The following is an 18,520-nucleotide window of genomic DNA, read 5'->3' as shown; positions in this document are numbered from 1 at the left end:
AAATTATTACGAAATGTGCTCTTCTAAAATAGCAATTGCATGTTCACTGGCTTATAGGCTTAAAAAACCAACTGTATGCGCCAGTCTCACCTGTCTTGGTCTCTCAACCCACACAGAATCAAGACATATCAATATATGGTTGTATCACCCATCAAACCAAGGGTGCCAAAATACAGTTTTCCAAGATGAAAAAAAAAGTTGGTATCATGCACTATGGCCATCTTCCTAGTGCTGCTCATTCTGTTTTTCATCCATGCATACACACAGCGCAACCATCATTGCAGCGTCAACTGATAGATCAGAGTATCAATATCAAATAGACCAATCAAGTCGTAGGTGGCTTACCTCCTGGTGCGACGGTGAGGTAGTAAGTCTGCTGGTCAAAAATCAATTGACCTGCATTTTTCAATTAACATCGTTCAGCAGCCCCAAAGTAGTCAATTTGACACACCAGAATTCATAAATTGCCTCGAAATCCTTGCGACTGGCTGGTCATTCACCGTAATCTCCGCGTTTCGATCGAAAAGCGACCCCCGGAGGTCAAGCCGGACCTCTCTACCATCTGCCGCATTCTTGAATGTAACATCCCTGTAAAAGGTCGCACACTTGAGAACCGAAAATAGATACATGCAAAAAAAAAAGATACCGACAATTTCGCGCCTGTTACTGAGAAGTGAGACTTGATCAAACACAGTGGTTCCGAATCGCGACTCGTTCGCGTTGTAGATATAAAATTGGCGATGAATCGTCAGCATCTTGTTCTGTATATTCAATATCGGCGACCATCAGCTTGTTTAAGTGCTAACCAACAAAACCAATCAAACCCATACGATTAAAAACGCAGTAAGAACTCACTCTTTCGGTCTCTAAAAGAAAGCGCGCTGCCTTCTATCTTAAAGTACGGTCTGCCCTGTGGATCGGTAATCTCGAAAGAATCACCCGAGAGGGACATGCGCTTTTCTCGCAACTTGAGTGTGAGTTCATGGTTTTGGGCGTATGCGGGCATGATGCCCAACGGCGGGCTCTGAGGCACGAGAGGGGAGAATTCGATTGTCGAGCTAGAGGAACCCATAGCGTTGAGGTCAGGAGGCGAGAATCGAGTGCGATACTGGTGATACGAGATCAGGAGGCGTCACCTTGCTTTTTATATCTGGCCGGCGTGAATGACTAGTAGTACAGCCTCGAGAGCTGATCAATGAATTCTTGTGCTTATTGGAGTCTGAAAGGCAGTGCAGACAGATGACGTCGGGGGCAATGATTTACCTTAAATGTAGTGGGGCGATATCAATAGAATCTTCTTCTTGTGATATCACCGCCAAGCTGACCTATCAGACATGTACCCTACCTCGGTGAAAGGTTGTGTGTAAACTAAGATGTGGATAAGGAGAAACCATCGGTCGACTTGGGCGTTCAATTAACTTGTGGTAATGGAATCTGTGCAGTGTGTACTGAATCCTTGCTCGATATGTGCGACCAAATCCTATCTTGGTCAATCACCAAGGGACATTCTGAGGGTAACTCGGAGTGCGGTGCAATATATTGGTCTCAAACGAGTAGTTTTCCATATCAGGAACTGAGCTTCCCCGACACCGGTCTTCTCAAGTTTGACGCCCATAAACACGGCCGACAAAAACCACTCAGACCTGAGCTTGGCGAATATAAACACCATCAGAAATCAATTACAGGGACGGCATGGAATCTAGTTCATATGCCAAATATCGAAGGATGGCGCGACAGGGACGTTCTCCTTGCACTTCAGCACGTCGGGTGCTTTACGAATGCGTTCCAGCCAAGAAAACATCTACGGAGAAACGGCAAACTGCTATAACTAGTGTCTACAGAACTCGGAGCTACCGCTCTAATCAACTGGTGGAAATTCACCATCTTGGTAATTGGCAAAATCAGCCTGAACAAGCGCCTGTGACTTAACACCGATGGAAGAGTAGAAGGATTGCCCCAATTAGTCAAGGGAACACACAATCGCCCCAACCGAACCATGTTTTTGAATCGATTGTCTTCAAAGAAAATCGTGCGAAGCAAAACTCTACAGTACAACAAAAGGACCGGCACTTACGGTACGTCGAGGCGGACGGAGCAAATTAAACAAGTCAAAGAAACGAAAGCAACGAGGTACAGAGCATACAGTCCGCAATGTTAGAAAAACACAAACAGGTTTCGTTAGACAATAGATGCCCAAATGACCAGGTCAATCGAATTTGCCCTCGAGTCACAATCCATTGGTGTTTCTATAAATGGTTATATTAGAAAAAACATGTGTGGGCCGGACAAAGGGTTGACAGGCTTACCAAAAGATCCTTGGGAGTTGGTCGGGCCTCTGGGTCTTTCAACAAGCATTGGTCCACAAACTCGACCGCCATGGGTGGATACTTGCTTTCCGGTAAAAGTCTCGGGGCAGGTTCGTTCACGATATGTTGCAATAGTTCAAGAATTGACATGGTCATTCCTCCACCTTGTAGTGATACACCTTTGGACTTGCGCTTGTCTTTTTTCGTCGTCGGCTATAGAAAACCCTGTCAGGAACGGGAAACCATTCAGTAAGTCAAGCAGGAATGTGACTTACCCTTTTTGGCTTCTTGCTTCGACCGGAAGGTAGTGTCGACAAATCGACCGGATTTGAAGTTGATACGTTCTCGTCGAGTTCGGCCAAATCGGACAGGTCAGAGTCATCTGATGATGACTCGGCAAATGGGAAGTGGCCCAACGCAAGTTCAATGAGCGAAATACCCAATGACCATACATCGGATTTTACAGTGTATTGAGCGCCTTGAATTCGTTCAGGCTACGGCATAATCAGTGGACTGTCAAAGCGGCTGTTTAAATCTGACTTACGCTCATGTACGTGCTAGTGCCCACAAACGTGTCAGCAATCGAATTGATAAGTTCCCCTGATACGCCAAAATCGCATATCTTGATTTCTCCTTTAGAATTGAATAGGATATTGGAAGGTTTGATATCTAAGCAGGAAAATGAGCGGAGTGATCCCTTTGTGCCTCTAGAAAATAGACATACCACGGTGAATGATACGATGAACATCGTAAAGGTAGGTGAGCCCCTCGAGAACGGCAATAGCAATCTTTCCGACGACTTGGATATCAATAGCACCATGCTTCTTGTAAATCCCATCTAGCGAGCCCTTGTCCATATACTCCATGCAGATATGAATGTGTGGGTCAGAGACAAAGGCGCCGTAAAAGGAGATGATGTGTTCTGAATGGCAGTCATGCATGATTTGGAGTTCTCGGAGGATCTGTTTGCGAACTGCCGGCTTCGCATCAATAAACACAACCTAGACACACACCCCAAATATGTAAGCAATGGATATCCCATGGCACTAGGAGCCAAGCGATGAAAAACTGACCTTTTTGGCCATAGTGGTCTGGGTCGGTAAATGCTTGACGAGCTTGACGGTGCCGCCGTTGCCCGCACCGAGTTCCCTGAATTCTTCAAGATCCTCGAGCTTGAGGTCGAGCTTGTCAGCTCCGACATCAAGGTTTGCCAATTGCTCGGAGAGCTTGGAGTGGTAGCTGGTGCGACGAGCAGCAGGAGCCGAGCCTGGTGCATCGACGTTAAGTAAACCAGGGGAAGTGGCCTTCTTGCCTGCCGCATCGTCGGGGGCCGCACCCTTGGACTTGGTCAAGTCCATTTTGGGCGGCTTACGTTTGCCAGCAGCGGGTTTGGCGCCCGGGGCCTTGGAGGAACGTGCGGCGAGCTGGATGGGAGGAGGGGCGGGTGCGGGTGCGCTTGCCGGCTCGACATTCAGCTGTAGCGCCTTGATATTCCGTTTCTTTTTAGGCGCTGCTGCCCCTGGTTTTTTCTCTGCGTCGGCGGCTACGGGCGGTTCAGTCGGAGGCATTGTAGACGACATGGTGGCAAGTGTAGATGGGGAGATTGTCGACGTTGGTCTCGGGTCGCCAGGACGCGACCGCATTCCGTGGTCCTCAAGTCTCTTAGGCGCTAGCACAGCCACTGGGCCATTCGTCCCTCCACTTGCGTGAATGCGCACATCCAATTCTGTTCTTGGCCAATACCAAGGCAACTGTCGCATAGTCGTATGTGAGCTCTGCCTCCCTTTCTCAAACGTGTCGTGTATCCCTTACGTTGCTCCCGACCTTGGCAACGCTGGTCAGACTTGGGCACAACAAACTCATGCAGCGAATTACGGAGAATTTGAATTACACATCCAGGGCAGATAACTCTAGTTGTTGGACTGAAGTTGTCCACACTGCACAATCTTCACGTCCGACTTGGGTTTCTCCTTGCCCTTTTTGATAGGCGTGTTCTCAATCGCTTGGACTTTCCAAGCGCGTCAATATTCGTCAGACACGCCAGGGCGAGCAAACTCACCAATTTCCCATCCTTCGACAACTTCCCCAAACACGACATGTTTATTGTCTAATCCCGGTTGGGGCGCAAGCGTGATAAAGAACTGAGACGTGTTGGTATTCGGACCCGCGTTGGCCATTGATAACAAGCCTGGTCGATCGTGTTTACGAGCAAAACTCTCATCTGCAAACTTGCGTCCATAGATCGACTCGCCCCGTATCCATTCCCATGAGTAAAATCGCCTGAATATTTCTCCTTTAATTTAGTGCCTTTGGTTGGAACCACGCCCACACTCACCACCCTGAATCACAAATCTACCAATGCGTATCATGCTTAGTTCCACGTTCAAGCACCCGCAAAAAAAGGCAACCTACCCGGGAACAACGCGGTGAAACATACTTCCACGGTAGCTTAAATTGTTTCCAGATGCTCCAACCCCCTTTTCTCCCGTACACAATGCCCGAAAGTTCTCTGCTGTGATAGGAACATCGTCGTATAGCTTCACAACAATGTAATCCTTATCAGGTGTTTCGGGGACAGGCTTCTTCCCACCAATAGTAATACGAAGGAAACAGTAAGGCATTCTAGAGGTTGTCGTGGTAGAATATGACGTTCATGAAGGAATGTCAGATTATGTATATGTGCCTGATCAGGTGGCTTGATGACCGCCACAACGCCATTTCAAAAAAGGCACTATAGCCCAATTCAGGAAACTATCCACAGCAATAAGATTTACATGCATACAAACAGAACAACTGAAAGAAACCCCCCACTCTATCGCGAAGACACCTTTTTGTTACCCAAAATCCTCGCTTTTGATCCCTTGGTAGAGCCCTTGGAAGCTAGTACTTTGGCCTTTTTCTGTGCAACGCTGCTCGCAACGGCTGGCTTTTTGACGATAGTAGGTTTCGGGGCGGGTTCGGGCTCAGAATCGGATCCACTCGACTCTTCCACGATAGGAGTTTTCGGTATCGCCTTTTTTGCGGGCACCACGACAGCAGTAGCAGCAGCAGCAACAGGGGATTTCGTTTCGGCCTTGACGGATGTAGCTTCCGCGGCCTTCGTTTTTGCCTTTGCCTTTGCCTTTACCGGAGCTGCTTCCTTGGTCGCAACCTTTGCCGGTTCGGACGCCTTGGCCTTCTTGTTCGCATTCGTAGCGGAAGGAGGGGTCGGAGCAGACCTCTTCTTCCCTTCTTTCACTACGGGCGCAGGCTCTCGTCCTCTTCGCTCTCCTCCTCGCCTCGCTCTCTCCACTAGCCGCGGCATCAGCCTCCTCAACTGGACCCAACCCATCCCACCGCTCGCTCAAGTCACACGACCAGATCGGCAACGATACACTTCCACTAGTCTTGATATGTAAACTCTGGACGTTTTCCCACCCGCCTTGAATACGCTTGACAATCTCCGGCAGCGCAGTCGTAAGGTTCTCGAGAACTTGAGAAGATGTAAACGTCGTCGGAGCAATTTTAATCGCTCTATGCATTCCAGTTAGCTGAAATCGAGATGCAACGACTAAAACAAACGTACGTGCAAGTTCCCTGATTCTGGTGCATGTACGTCGACGATACCGCACGCTCCAATTCGGATTTCACATCCTTTTTCTGTAGATTGACAGGAATAGGTTGCCTACACACACATCACATTAAACCTGCACGTCGGGATCGAAACCACAAAAAAGGCAAACTCACTTTTTAGCTTTGAAAAATATCTTTCCCAACAGTTTGGGCATCATAGGTACCACCCGCTCATCGACCAAAAAGATGCCGTGGTCCTTCATGAGTTGTCTTCGGGCCTCGAAAGGCTTGAACTTGCCCTTGAGCTTGGTGACTCCTACAACTCGAGAGACAAACTTGACGTTTTGGGCGGCCAGGAGATCTTTGTATTCTCGTTGAGGGTCCTTGGTAATAAGACATATCGAGGTCGTGCGGGGGTCGATGATCGGTCGAGCAAGAGGACTAGACCAATATGAATATAATAGATATGTAGAGATAATGTTTACTTACATGCTAAACGGCTTGAGCTTTTTCTCCGGATATGCCTTCTTGACCCCAACGTTCAACCACACAACCTCTTCCCTCGCACCCAGCAATTCGCTCTCCTCTTTCTCAGCTTGACGCTTTTCATTATACTTTAACAGCGCATCGATCGCGAGTTTTGCTTGCTTGGTGCTGACATGCGAGTCGATCAATTTCGACATGGCGGGTAAGATAGAGGTAGAAAGACACCAAGAATTACTCGACTTTCTCAAATTTTGGTTACGTAACTTGAGCGCTTCAGCTCGATCATGATCATCCAAAACAATCTTTCTCCAGTATATGCACCAAAAATAATTTAAAAATTTATTTTGTCTTATTTCAGAAGAAATATCCACTACCATTACGCCCTCACAAATGGAATCTGAAACCCAGAAACCAAAGCTCTCGCACGCTGCTGTGCATCCCTCCCTCTGAGATTAGTTATAAAATGCACATGCATCCCACACATCCTCGGATACGAATCCAAATTCACCTCCAGCTGCGGGAAAAGCGCAAACGCCTCCTTGGGGAGACCAAACGCAACCACACCCGCCATCGCACTCGGGCTCGACTTGGCCGCACTCGCAGGGGGCATGCTCACACCTCGAAACTCTCTCATCCGCGGGAGGACAAATTCGACAAGAGTGTTGATAAACTCGTACATTTGGGGACCGTGCAGTTCGACTTGGAGTGAGATGGGTACGCCCGGGCGGAGTCGGAACGCGGCAGATGCGGCGCGCGAGTAGCAGATTTTGACACCCTGATGGGCGCGCTGGCCTCCGCCCCTGTTGGTCTGGCCAGATATAGCGCGGAGAGCCATCATAGGTCCGAGTAGGTGAGATTTATTCGTGATGGCATCTTTGATCATTGTGTGTAGGATTATCTTTTCGAGACGGGGCAAATTGTCCGCGGTCGTGGGTAGACCTGACGACTGGAGCGGTCGGTTACCGCGCGGCGAGGGCGGAGGACGGTTCCTGGCGTACGGATTAGTCATGTCCCATCGTGGAGGCACAGCTGGCGTAGGTGGGTGAATCGTCGAGTTGTGGTTGTATGTGAGGTAGAGCAAGTCGTCTGCCAGTGTGTTTTCGAAATGCGCTTGGCATCGAGGTGTGTGGGTATCTCCCAGTCGGATGTCAACCGGAGGAACGACTGTGCTTTTGCATCGTGCACCAGCCAAAGATAATTGGGTGCGCGTCTGAGACATGTACGAAGGACAGACATCTGATCGTTGAACAAATTCCAAAGATTAATTGTGGGAGTGTCTCACGTGCGGCTTACATACATGCGCTCTGTAAATCGCGAAAAAAAAAGTATATCCATGAATGCAACATGAGCAATGCTGGTGTGCGTGGAGAAAATAATCTACAACGTAATGAAGCTGATTTAAGAAAAAGAAGAAGAAATGGAGAAATGGAGTAGACAATCAATGAGCGGCTAACACAGGAGAGATCCAAGAGAGCATCAACGAACGTTCGAGAGGTCAGACAGAGACACAGAGACAGCGATAGAACATACTACCAAGTAGAGCAAAATAAAACAGCGTACCGTACGGCCAGGGGAGGATATAGAAACGAACAGAGGGGGGTTATATCAAAATTTCGTTGGCGTTACATGACCACACACTTGCAACATCCCGAGCCGTGAGAGTCGTCCTTGGGTCGACCAGCAACGTCTTGACGTAGGTCCGCTTCCATAATAGTCATCGGCTGCAGGACAGGAGCAGGTATAGGCTCTGGAGGCTTGGCCACGGGCGGTATGGGAGTATAGTCTGAAAATGGCGGTGGGCTGGGTGCGTTTCTCCTCTCCTCTGCCTTTTCCACCACTTTTGGTTTCTCGACAGGCGCTGGTTTCTTAGCCATGCCGTTCCACCCACCAAACTCTTCAAACTCGGTCCCGCTATTTCGTCGCTCGTCGTGCTCTTTTCGTGCCTTTTCCTTTTCCTGGTACCCAAACGTACCAGGGGCGGGAGGTAAAGGTTCTTCTTCTATCGGCTTTCGCTCGAGCATGACAACGTCTCCGCCCTGCATCCTCCGCGCAATAGTCGGCAAGACTACATCGTCCCAATTCCCGTCGTTTGGTATTTGCTGCTCGGGGAATATCTGTGGGATAGCATCGGCCAATGAATGAGGCGAACTCGGCCCAGGGCTACTCCCCGCAGTGCTAAGCTTTTTCGTCCGTTTGGTGCCATTGGATTTGGTACCAGTCGATTGCACCCTCGTGCGCGGTGAAGGCGTGGTAGTAATCCTACCCGGGGACGCAGCCCCTTTTCGAGGGGTTTTGGGCGTCGAGTTGGGATTCGGGCTTAGTTGGGACGTGCCGGCCCGCGAGGGGGATTTGGACGCTGTACTGGCGTTTGTGCCGCACCTGCCGGTAGATTTGGGTTTGGGCGATTGCGCGCCTTTGGGGGACTGTGCGCCCTTGGGTGATTGGACGCTCTTGGATGGTGATTGGGCCTTTGGCACGGGAGATTGAACCTTGGTCGAACGGGGTTTCGAAGGTGTAGGCGATTGACCCGTGCGCGAAATAAGCGAAGGAGTGGATGTGCTTGGTCCAATGGGGGGAGAAGTTGCCCGTGCAATGCGGGAGGGAGGGGGCTTGACGGGAGTGGCAGGTTCGGGGCGCACGTCAGGTTCCGGGTCGAGCTCGACGCTACGTGCATCCTCGAGGGTAGGTTGCCCGTCGCTCCGTACATCAAGTGGTTGATAAGATTCGATGCTACGAATTTCCATGCTCCTCGCATCTTGAGAGCCAGGATTGTAGCTATCTGTGTCAAAGTCTTCCAAATCGGTAAGTGGAGCCTCGTCAAGTACACTGACTTCATTCTCGTCAGGCCATCGGAACCGGGTGCCAACGGTCGAGTCGTCATAGGCCTTGCTGCGCCATCCAAACTCGCCATAGTGTCCGCGCGAGTCGTTGCGGGAGGGAGGATGGCCAAAGGACGCAATCTCGAGCATCTCCGTACGAGTCGCAATGCGAATTTCACCGCGGCCTCCGTTGCGCCCTCCGCCCCCTCGTCCCTCTCCGCGGTACCAGTGTTCGTATTCTTCTATGGAAGATCTTCCTGTTAGGCTGTTGTTGTTGACTGCAAACGGGGCAGGCTCGTCGAATAGGATCTCATCGCTGGCGTCTGGGGGCGGTGGAATAAAGGTATCGCGCTTGCGGCGGTGGGCAGGGCGGTCTGGGGTAGGGGGAGTGAGCTGGGTATGGATGACATTCTCTGGAGCAGACCACAAGTCAGGTGACGGGTCTGGGCTCGGGGGGAACTCGGTTGGGATTGGGCGAGAGCCTGCGCGAGGGCGGGTAGGGATGCGTGAGGGGCGGGAGGTGGCTGTGACCGCTGGAGAGGCTGGCCGGGACGACGCCGGAGTGGGCATGTCGCGGTCAAACGGCCGCGGGGTCGAGTGTGTCCGGGGTCGTCGTCTCGGGGTCTCGTACGACACCGTCGACTGAATACTCGGTCGCGGAATATGGCTCGGCCGTTCGTAGTGGTTCGTCGTCGTCTGGCTCGTCGCCGGCCTTTGCTGCAAGTCCACAAGCGGTGACGTCTGCGACATTCGCTTTGTCAGCGCTCGCGACTCATGCTCCAAGCCTGCCAATCCAAGTCTCAGCTCTGGCGCTACGAAACAAACCCAGCAACTCACGTTTTCGTAGAGTTGGAACAATCTCTGACCCCCATGTAGGTGGCTCTGTCGCCCGGGCTGTAAGCGCCATCTCGTCGTCTATGTCGCAGCGTCCAGCGCAGTTCAGTACAAGTTTATCGTCGTCGCCGTCAAAACGCACCAAGCTGTAGCCTATGTCACTACGAAGAACCTCCACAACGTCCAAAACCAGCCTACCGTCACGTGATAGGCACGTGCCCCCTCTTCGGAATGATAACCAAAAGATAGCCGTCGACGTCACCCGCAATGCTGTCCCCACTCTTTGATGAATTGCTATCACTGCGAATTGCCCCTCTGTTCTCGATCAATTATTGCGTACATTATACCGCCCCCGGCATTTGAGCTTGCGTGTGATCGTTGTTGATCTAAAGGAGGCGTCATCCATTGACCGCTAACTGACTGTGGAGCCACGCTTTTTGATGGCGCTTAGGTCGCTTTTATCAGTAAATCCCCATTTTCTCCTTTTCTCGGACAGATTTGACGATTCTGAGAACGGACATCTCTGCGCGTCGAGCCTTTACATCTGTATATACATTTTGTTTTATCCCATTCGGCTTTGTTTTGGCTGCGCACTCCTTTGATTGCGACCGCTTAGCTCAGCATACGAGAGAAACTTGGTGGCAGTCCATGCGCGCAAGCTTACTAACATAGTCCGGGGGCCTACTGACCAACTGAAATTATGTTCCAAGTTGAAAGAGCGATTGAAAATAAGAATTTAATTGTTTGTTGTATGTACATAGTTAGGAGCAATCTCGTCGTACGGAATATGTGCTGGGGTCTCTCGGTGATGTTTGAATATTGTTGTAGCCCACGCAGCAGCTTGGGACCCGTCCATACCATGGTCATATCCATCGGCAAAACGTTGAGAACGAGCAGCAAACCTAATGAAAAAGTGAACAACCAACTAAAGTAGAGTTATAAGGTGGCATACTTGCGCATCGATAAAATTGGGGGTGATTCTAATGCCTTTAGTGCGTTCTCCTTCAACTTTTTTGAGCTACTATTAGGGGATTATCTCAATAGTCTCTTTTTGCGTATCCCCAGACTTGCTCTATCATACTCAGCTCACAGTGGTACTTTGGGAGAAATACCACTTCAGTTCCCAGCTCTCGAGCAGCCTCTTGTAAGCCTGATTCACGATTATTGAAATCTGGCTGGTTCATCATTACCCGACGACAGCAACAGTCAGTCTTCCCTGGTTCACATCCCTTCGTGCAAACTGCGTTCAAATCGGCAAGATGACCGAGACCGCGCTCTCAAAGAATCCACGACATTCCCTTGAAACGATTGGGTTTGTTTGGGTCATAGAACTCCTGGGGTGAGCCGTCTGGGAGAAAACCATTCTCCATTCTCACAAACACGCGTTTGTCGTCCTTGTCCTTGTAGTAAGGCCAGTCCAGAAGCGGACCCTTGGGCATTCCATAAGCGGAAAGTGAGGAAAGCGAGCGTTTTGTGTGCAAAGGAGCATTGTCGTACACAAATATGTGAGTGAACTGGGGGAAGTGTTCGTTGACAATTTTGACAGCATCCTCTAGTTGAAGAATGACACGGTTGTTTGTAAACCATCCATCTTTGTCGCCCCCGGGAAACATTGTTACTCTCGCAGATTCACTAGATTCATTGTGAGTTTCAAGCAATACACATTCCACTGCAACTTACCCATTCGGTCCACGCAACCACCCAAACTCTGCACACACAAAGTTGGCCACCATTAAACTACACCCCTCTCCTTTCTTGTGTGGTACTGGGCTTTCTCCAACAAAGACCCATCAAACTTTACGACAATCGTTTGCGTAAAAAATTGTCTCGTCGTGAAACCACAAAATGATGGGTTTCTCGCCAGGTAGTAATCGCAATGGACGTGTAGGATCTTCAACACCATCCCGATTATAAATTATTCGCCGCCGCTCGATTTTCTTCAGGAAAGGTATGTATACCTTTTGCTGGTATTCAACTACATCTTGTTGTTCGTGACCGTCAAAGTATTGGCCCACAGGTTCAGATCGCCAAGAAAAACCAGCCCAAGAGAGCCAGCGTTGTGCTGTTCGAAGACTAATCTTTTTCTTGATGTCCAGTGTTTTCCGAACCTCTGGATCAGACAGAAAGTCCACCACATCCTGTGCACCCGCCAACTTCCCAGCTTTCTGTAAGTGAAGCCTGATTGCAGATGACACATCCTCATCCTCCAGTGTGGATACATTCCACCAACCTTGGATATTCCCAGGTAAGTCACCATAATTGATGAGTCGACGGGTCCATTTACGGATTGTTCGGGCATATGTATCTCTTCGATTATGCATACGTGCTGCATCCTTGGATGCCTGAATAAATTTCTTTCCTTTTGGCTCAGCCTCAAGGAATTGGTTCAGACAGGCTTGTATTGCAGTGTATCGCTCAGCAGTGATCCGGTCCAGGTCTTTGTACTTGTATCCACCTGATGGAAGTTGGGTCCGGCGTGCAGAATCAAGTGTGGCAAGTGCTGTCTGCGCTTGGGCAACAGTTGGTGGGCGGTAATAACTAAGTTCCCATGGGAGTTCTCCACTGCTAGAGCCAGAGTCGGAATCTCCTTCAGAATCAGAAGAGTCAGAGTCAAAAGAATTGGGGGAATTGGGATAAGCTGGAGGATGATCCAGTTCGGAGCCACAGGGGTCAGGGGCTGCTCCAGTAAGTCATTTAATTTGCATAATCTGCTTAAAGAGCCAACCTATATAGACTACATCCACTCCTAGTCTGCAGAGTGATGTCTCAGAGTCATTGTACAAGTCCAGTGGCTTGAATACACTTTTGTTGTTGTTGTCTTCATTGTCAAAATGAGCTGTTTTTATACGTTTTTGCTACCATGATATCAAAATAAAATTCATAAGATCTATTTGACACACTTACATTGGCCCTGGCCTTTTCAAGAGCCTGTAATTGCTGCCTTTTTTTATTGCTGATAGTCATTGGGAAGTATGGTTGCTCACTCAATCTAGTTAGCGGTCCCCCGGACTGTGTTAGTAAGCTTGCGCGCATGGACTGCCACCGAGTTTCTCTCGTATGCTGAGCTAAGCGGTCGCAATCAAAGGAGTGCGCAGCCAAAACAAAGCCGAATGGGATAAAACAAAATGTATATACAGATGTAAAGGCTCGACGCGCAGAGATGTCCGTTCTCAGAATCGTCAAATCTGTCCGAGAAAAGGAGAAAATGGGGATTTACTGATAAAAGCGACCTAAGCGCCATCAAAAAGCGTGGCTCCACAGTCAGTTAGCGGTCAATGGATGACGCCTCCTTTACCAAACGTGGCGCGTTAGTTTGAAATGCATGCGCCACATTCTACTCGGGATATCGGTCTGCCAGCTTAGCACCCCTTGTGGTCTATCATAGTACTCGAATCGTCCTCGGTGTGCCCCTCAACTTGACTTTTATTTATTGTTTATATATAAGTCTATGAAATTAAAGCGAACTGGAATGTCATTACCACTTCCAGATCCGTCTACGTGTCGGAACAAATGCGAACATATAGATACCGGTACCCGACACCGCGAAACCGTCACCATCAAACCAATGCTTGATGACTAGTCTTCTTTCACAATCAATGTCCTAACGCCCGATAGGTGAGAATCTACCAGCGCCTATGCAGTTCATCCTTTATTTCGTCACCCGCATCCGACCCGGAATACATAAATCTGGTAAAGTATCTAGGTTTTCAGGGAAATGGAGGAGAGCTTGAGGTTTGAGGCAGTTTGAGTCTCCGACGTACTGCATTTATGCGCATTTTACGACGTCAACCCCATGGTATGTGATGGGCACGCCCGACGACGTTGCCGGCCCATGGTAAAATGGATGGGAGAGTAGTCAGTATATAAATATTCAAGGTAAGTCATGGTAGAACATCATTTTCAGAACATTTTCTCTCTTCTATAACCCTGTTTTCTAACTCACAATGTCTCACTGGGAGCTCAGGCCTAAGAATACTCAAACGTATGTCGAATGTCTTTACGAATGGAGCGACGCGGTCAAGGCTAGCCTCAACTGGCGCACCTTCGTCACCGAGGGCAGTACTCAAATCTGGCACGCAATTCCAATCAGTAAGCACGATAAGTTATTTTAACTTCAGTTGACATGAAAGTGCACCCAGTCAACGATATGCCGATGTTTGACTACGCTGGTAAGGCAGGGTCTATCGACGATGCGAAGAATGTAGCCGCCAAATTACTGAGTGACAAGCATGCTTTGGTATGTCTGCTCGCTGATAACGACTCACAATCGATTGAACCGGTCCGATATTCAGTGGCGTAAGAACTAGTTACCTGTTTGAACATCCCCAGCCTGGTTCCCTGCACTGACTGATCAACATACCCATCCTTCAACCCACGATCTTTGACGAGCTCTCTCATTATGGCCTCACACCATTTGGCAGGGATCCCATTGTACTGGTATCAACTTCTCCTGTATAATAATACATATCTATATATATAAAACTATGTTTCTACGCATACATGTCTGAAAATCTTTGATAAATACATCGCCACGCCTCACGCACGTGACCGACCACATCACTCTCTTCCCCACATCCATCCACCACAATGGAAAACACCACCCGCCGGCGAACGACCCGGGCGACACACCGCCCCCGACTCCAAAGCGTCGGCTCCGAAACAGCTAGCATACGAAGTCGGGCCGAGTAAGTCCTCAATCTCTCGGTGGAGAACGGAATAAGAAATTGGCGGGGACCAGGTCCGAAACAGACTTTGACGAGATCTTGTCTCCTCAACCCCGACCCCATCCGAAACTCCTAAACACTTCTCAATTTCTTCTACAACAGAACCAGTCGCGCCCGTTGTCCCCACTCAACCCAAGTCGTGGGCGGACAGCCTCGTTTGCGAGTATAGGACCGGAAAGTACGCTGCATGGTCAACCGCACGAGAGTTCCGCGCGGAGGTTCGTTAGGTGGATGGCCAGGAATGGGCTACGAGATTGGACGCCATGGGTGATTATTGCTGGGTCGGTGCTTGTCAAGTGTGCGGTAGGATTGGGCGGGTATTCCGGTATGTGATGTTTCAGCTTCTTTCTTCTGCATGCTAAGTGGCTTGGTGTAGGGGAAAGAACTAAACCGATGTATGGAGATTATGAGGCTCAACGACATTGGATGGAGATTACCTACCATTTGCCTATTCCGCAGTGGTACAGCTATGATCTCCAGTACTGGGGTCTCGACTACCCACCTCTAACAGCGTATGTTAGTTGGATATGCGGATTTGTGTAAGTCCTTTATCTCCGTCATCATACTATCAGATCTTACCCCACATCCAAAGTGCCCACAAAATCAACCCCGAATGGGTAGCGCTCGATGCTTCCAGGGGATACGAATCACTCACAAGTAAACATTTTATGCGCATGTCTGTACTCATCTTAGAGCTATTGGTATACATACCCGCCGTATATGTATATACACGGATCGCCTTGCCAGGCAGGTCTCGGCGAACTCAAGTGAGTAGTGGCTTTACCGGGTAATAATGAGAACTTAAGCCGGTAAAATAAATTAGAATATTGCGCTGTTAAGCGTATTGCTGCAACCTGCCTTAATTTTAGTTGATCACGGACATTTTCAGTGAGTTCATAGTATTAAGGGACGAGAGAGCTGTGGCTGATGGCGTGTAGGTATAATTCGGTCATGCTTGGACTTGCCCTCTGGGCTGTGAACATGTTTCATTTGGGGTACGATGTCATAGGTGCTGTATTTTTCGTCGCGAGTCTAGGGTTCAAGCAAATGGCATTGTATTATGCCCCGGCCGTAGGATCTTACCTCCTCGGGAAATGCTTTTGGTTGGGCAAAAATCACGGGTGAGTTGACTTATTTCACATGCCCAAGTTTAATTCACTAACGTTTTTTCTTCTTCTATTGGCCAGAACACGTCACTTTGCACATTTGGCGCTTACAACCTCTCTTTCATTCGTCCTGCTCTTCCTTCCATTTCTTACACCCTCTCTTCTCACACAATCGATTAAGCGGATCTTCCCCTTTGCGCGAGGTCTATTTGAGGATAAAGTCGCCAATTTTTGGTGTGCTTCGGACGTTGTACTCGTCAAATGGCGTAAACTTGCCTGGATAAGCGAAGCTGGATTGCAGAGAGTTGCACTCCTTGTCACACTCCTTGGTATACTGCCCGGAGCAGGGATGGTCTTTGGCTGGGGATTCATAGGCGGAGCCAAGTCTCCTACAAACAGCTCAAACGGCGAACTTGCACCCATCAACGAATCAACCGACCAATCTACCAAGCTTGCTCGTCGCCGTGGCCCTACACTCTCGCTCTTGCCCTTTGCACTATTCAGTTGCGCAATGAGCTTTTTCATGTTTTCAGTTCAGGTCCACGAAAAGTCGATTTTGCTGCCGTTGATGCCGATCACATTGTTGCTTGCTGCACGAGAGTCTGAAACCGATGTGGAAAATGTCGGGATGGGATTGGGCAATGTGTGGGAGTGGGGCGTACTAGTTAATAATGTCGCGATATTCAGGTGGGTCTGCGACTATATTTGATAAGAACAGTGGACTAACCTGCAGGTAGCATGTGGCCTTTGTTGAAACGTGACGGGCAAGGACTGAACTATGTAGTCCTTACGCTCCTTTGGAACTATTTGGTTGGATATGACCCACTAGCACTTTCTACTTCTCTTGTTAAATTCGTCAGTGTTGTGCGTACACTTTCATTTATATCTTAGCTTTTACTCACCTCCCACAGCTCGCATACGTAACAATCGCTTTCATCCACACACTCGAGGCCTTCATCCCTCCCCCTACTCGATACCCAGACTTCTATCCCGTCTTGAACGTTCTCCTCTCCGCTTCGGTCTTTGGCGCCACGTGGATAGCTGTGGGTGGAATCATGATGATCCAATCAGCCTGGGCCGCAGGTGGATTCGATACGGGGTCAGCCTCCCAAAAGCCGATCCCGCTTAGATCTCTAAACACGAGCATAAGCGCCAAGTCTAGTCCGGTTTCACCTAACGTGTCGGAGACATTTGTCACTGAGAGTGTGAGGAAACGGAGGAGTGGGTTGGGGGATATCGGACGGATTGGGAGTAATGGGAGTGGGGGTGATGGCAACTAGAACCAGTGAAGCACTCCTGCCATCCAGATGAATACAGTCGTTTTCGAACACCCTGAAGCAGTATTTCTTTAGACGTGGAATGTAGGAATGATAGAGTGTGTGTTATTGTATGCGCGGGAATAGGTTGCAACTAGAGACCAGCGAGGAAATGGGGACCGACATAACTGAGACTTGGTTGGTCTGTAGCCGCATGACGTGAATGACATGGCCGAAACGACTGTAACTCCCCAGCTCTCAACGGATAGAGTCCAGATCGAGCGGCTGGGGTAAACCGGTAGCGGTATCCCTGCCTGCTTCTATGAAACAACCACACAGATCAATAAGACTTGCACATGATCGATTCTAGCCGCCGTTGGTCCCATCGGGCGTCAAGAAGTCCCACCAGTTAATTATACTGGCATGAATGCCCGGAGTTGTGTGCGTAATTTCTGTATCAACACGCGGGGGATTTATTGGAGGTATGCCTCATCGAACTTGGTTTCAGAGTTGGTTTCAGACCTCCGACGTAGTTCTGAATCACACTACGAAGGGTAAAATGATACTAAATGCCGTGGGCAGGGAATACGACATCAGGCTTCTAGTTGGTTAATGTATACCCTGATTCATCGTTACGATCCACAAGCACAGTATATCGTTTTATATGGAGTCAGCCAGCAACGAGGCAAATTTGCAGTCCGGCTGCCGAGCACCAATACATAGCCGTAGCGGTCGCACGGGGAGGGAATTCGCCTGCCGAGTTAATACATATGACCAGTCTATGTCTTGAACGAAGTAAGCTAACCGAAGCGGCTAACATTTTCAGGCTTAGGCAGATTTCCAGATTTTCGCCGACAAAGGCTGTTTGCATTTCAATAAAACTTCCTCGCTATCGCATCGCGATGGGGGTGCAGGTTCCAAGATAAAGAACTTATAAAATCGTTGCTTAGGGACGCAGTCAGTGAGATACACGCATATCAGGGCTGGGCAGATCGATAGCAGCCCATTGGCGACGCCTGCTGCCTGAAGCATAGATGCATTGATATCACTTTATCACACGCCTGTGGTGTGAATCTGCGTGTTGCAGAGCGGTCAGACAAATTCCATTTGGAGTTGGATTCTGGGACGACAAGAGACTTCGAGATCCCAAGGTCAAAAGGGTTGCTTTTTTTTTCGATCAGGTTAGCCACACAACTACGACATCCGTTCAGGAATACACAAATATATTGCACACGCAGGCAGGGATGAACATGATCGCCATGTCAAACGTGGTTGCGGCTGAAAGCGCCCTCGGCACTGCCTCGACTGGGTGCGCTGAGTCATCGGGGCACGTGTACCGAATGACCTAGTTTGCTTGTTGAGGGGCGGCTTGACACACGGACCACCTTGTGGTGGGAGACCTCGTGATCGATTTTCTCGTGACCTGCTACGACTGCA

General features: G+C 49.3%; 7 protein-coding genes across 7 annotated transcripts; 2 read left to right on the top strand and 5 right to left on the bottom strand.

The window, feature by feature from the left end:
• Positions 1 to 225: 225 nt before the first annotated feature.
• On the bottom strand, positions 226 to 3,886 carry RhiXN_09135 (mitogen activated protein kinase kinase; the record flags this gene model as incomplete). Its single annotated transcript, XM_043328951.1, has 10 exons — positions 226 to 290; positions 346 to 396; positions 452 to 588; positions 651 to 660; positions 856 to 1,108; positions 2,307 to 2,519; positions 2,582 to 2,800; positions 2,851 to 2,975; positions 3,031 to 3,307; positions 3,380 to 3,886. 10 exons carry the CDS (start codon positions 3,884 to 3,886, stop codon positions 226 to 228), a joined length of 1,857 nt encoding a protein of 618 aa, XP_043180397.1.
• A 330-nt stretch (positions 3,887 to 4,216) lies between these two features.
• Positions 4,217 to 4,927, bottom strand: RhiXN_09134 (peptidyl-prolyl cis-trans isomerase, cyclophilin-type protein; the record flags this gene model as incomplete). Its single annotated transcript, XM_043328950.1, has 4 exons — positions 4,217 to 4,314; positions 4,366 to 4,599; positions 4,642 to 4,658; positions 4,719 to 4,927. 4 exons carry the CDS (start codon positions 4,925 to 4,927, stop codon positions 4,217 to 4,219), a joined length of 558 nt encoding a protein of 185 aa, XP_043180396.1.
• Positions 4,928 to 5,118: 191 nt separating this feature from the next.
• Positions 5,119 to 6,541, bottom strand: RhiXN_09133 (ribosomal protein L1p/L10e family; the record flags this gene model as incomplete). Its single annotated transcript, XM_043328949.1, has 5 exons — positions 5,119 to 5,597; positions 5,659 to 5,819; positions 5,872 to 5,970; positions 6,033 to 6,299; positions 6,348 to 6,541. The coding sequence occupies 5 exons, from the start codon at positions 6,539 to 6,541 to the stop codon at positions 5,119 to 5,121; spliced, it is 1,200 nt and encodes a 399-aa protein (XP_043180395.1).
• A 179-nt stretch (positions 6,542 to 6,720) lies between these two features.
• On the bottom strand, positions 6,721 to 7,563 carry RhiXN_09132 (ribosomal L5P family C-terminus; the record flags this gene model as incomplete). The annotated part of the gene is made up of 1 exon (XM_043328948.1): positions 6,721 to 7,563. One exon carries the CDS (start codon positions 7,561 to 7,563, stop codon positions 6,721 to 6,723), a length of 843 nt encoding a protein of 280 aa, XP_043180394.1.
• Positions 7,564 to 7,966: 403 nt separating this feature from the next.
• Positions 7,967 to 12,961, bottom strand: RhiXN_09131 (uncharacterized protein; the record flags this gene model as incomplete). Its single annotated transcript, XM_043328947.1, has 10 exons — positions 7,967 to 9,948; positions 10,001 to 10,078; positions 10,662 to 10,689; positions 10,755 to 10,899; positions 10,950 to 11,018; positions 11,288 to 11,629; positions 11,678 to 11,705; positions 11,880 to 12,674; positions 12,723 to 12,852; positions 12,902 to 12,961. 10 exons carry the CDS (start codon positions 12,959 to 12,961, stop codon positions 7,967 to 7,969), a joined length of 3,657 nt encoding a protein of 1,218 aa, XP_043180393.1.
• Positions 12,962 to 13,941: 980 nt separating this feature from the next.
• Positions 13,942 to 14,304, top strand: RhiXN_09130 (glucosyltransferase; the record flags this gene model as incomplete). Its single annotated transcript, XM_043328946.1, has 3 exons — positions 13,942 to 14,086; positions 14,137 to 14,234; positions 14,299 to 14,304. 3 exons carry the CDS (start codon positions 13,942 to 13,944, stop codon positions 14,302 to 14,304), a joined length of 249 nt encoding a protein of 82 aa, XP_043180392.1.
• Positions 14,305 to 14,584: 280 nt separating this feature from the next.
• On the top strand, positions 14,585 to 17,107 carry RhiXN_09129 (glucosyltransferase; the record flags this gene model as incomplete). Its single annotated transcript, XM_043328945.1, has 9 exons — positions 14,585 to 14,682; positions 14,736 to 15,046; positions 15,098 to 15,260; positions 15,314 to 15,422; positions 15,469 to 15,488; positions 15,660 to 15,842; positions 15,909 to 16,514; positions 16,565 to 16,691; positions 16,739 to 17,107. The coding sequence occupies 9 exons, from the start codon at positions 14,585 to 14,587 to the stop codon at positions 17,105 to 17,107; spliced, it is 1,986 nt and encodes a 661-aa protein (XP_043180391.1).
• Between the last annotated feature and the right edge of the window lie 1,413 nt (positions 17,108 to 18,520).

The sequence above is a fragment of the Rhizoctonia solani genome, chromosome 5, assembly GCF_016906535.1.
Source record: "Rhizoctonia solani chromosome 5, complete sequence".
Classification (NCBI taxonomy): Eukaryota; Fungi; Basidiomycota; class Agaricomycetes; order Cantharellales; family Ceratobasidiaceae; genus Rhizoctonia; species Rhizoctonia solani.
The sequence above is the reverse complement of the archived record's forward strand: the minus strand, read 5'-3'. Positions and strand labels throughout refer to the sequence as shown.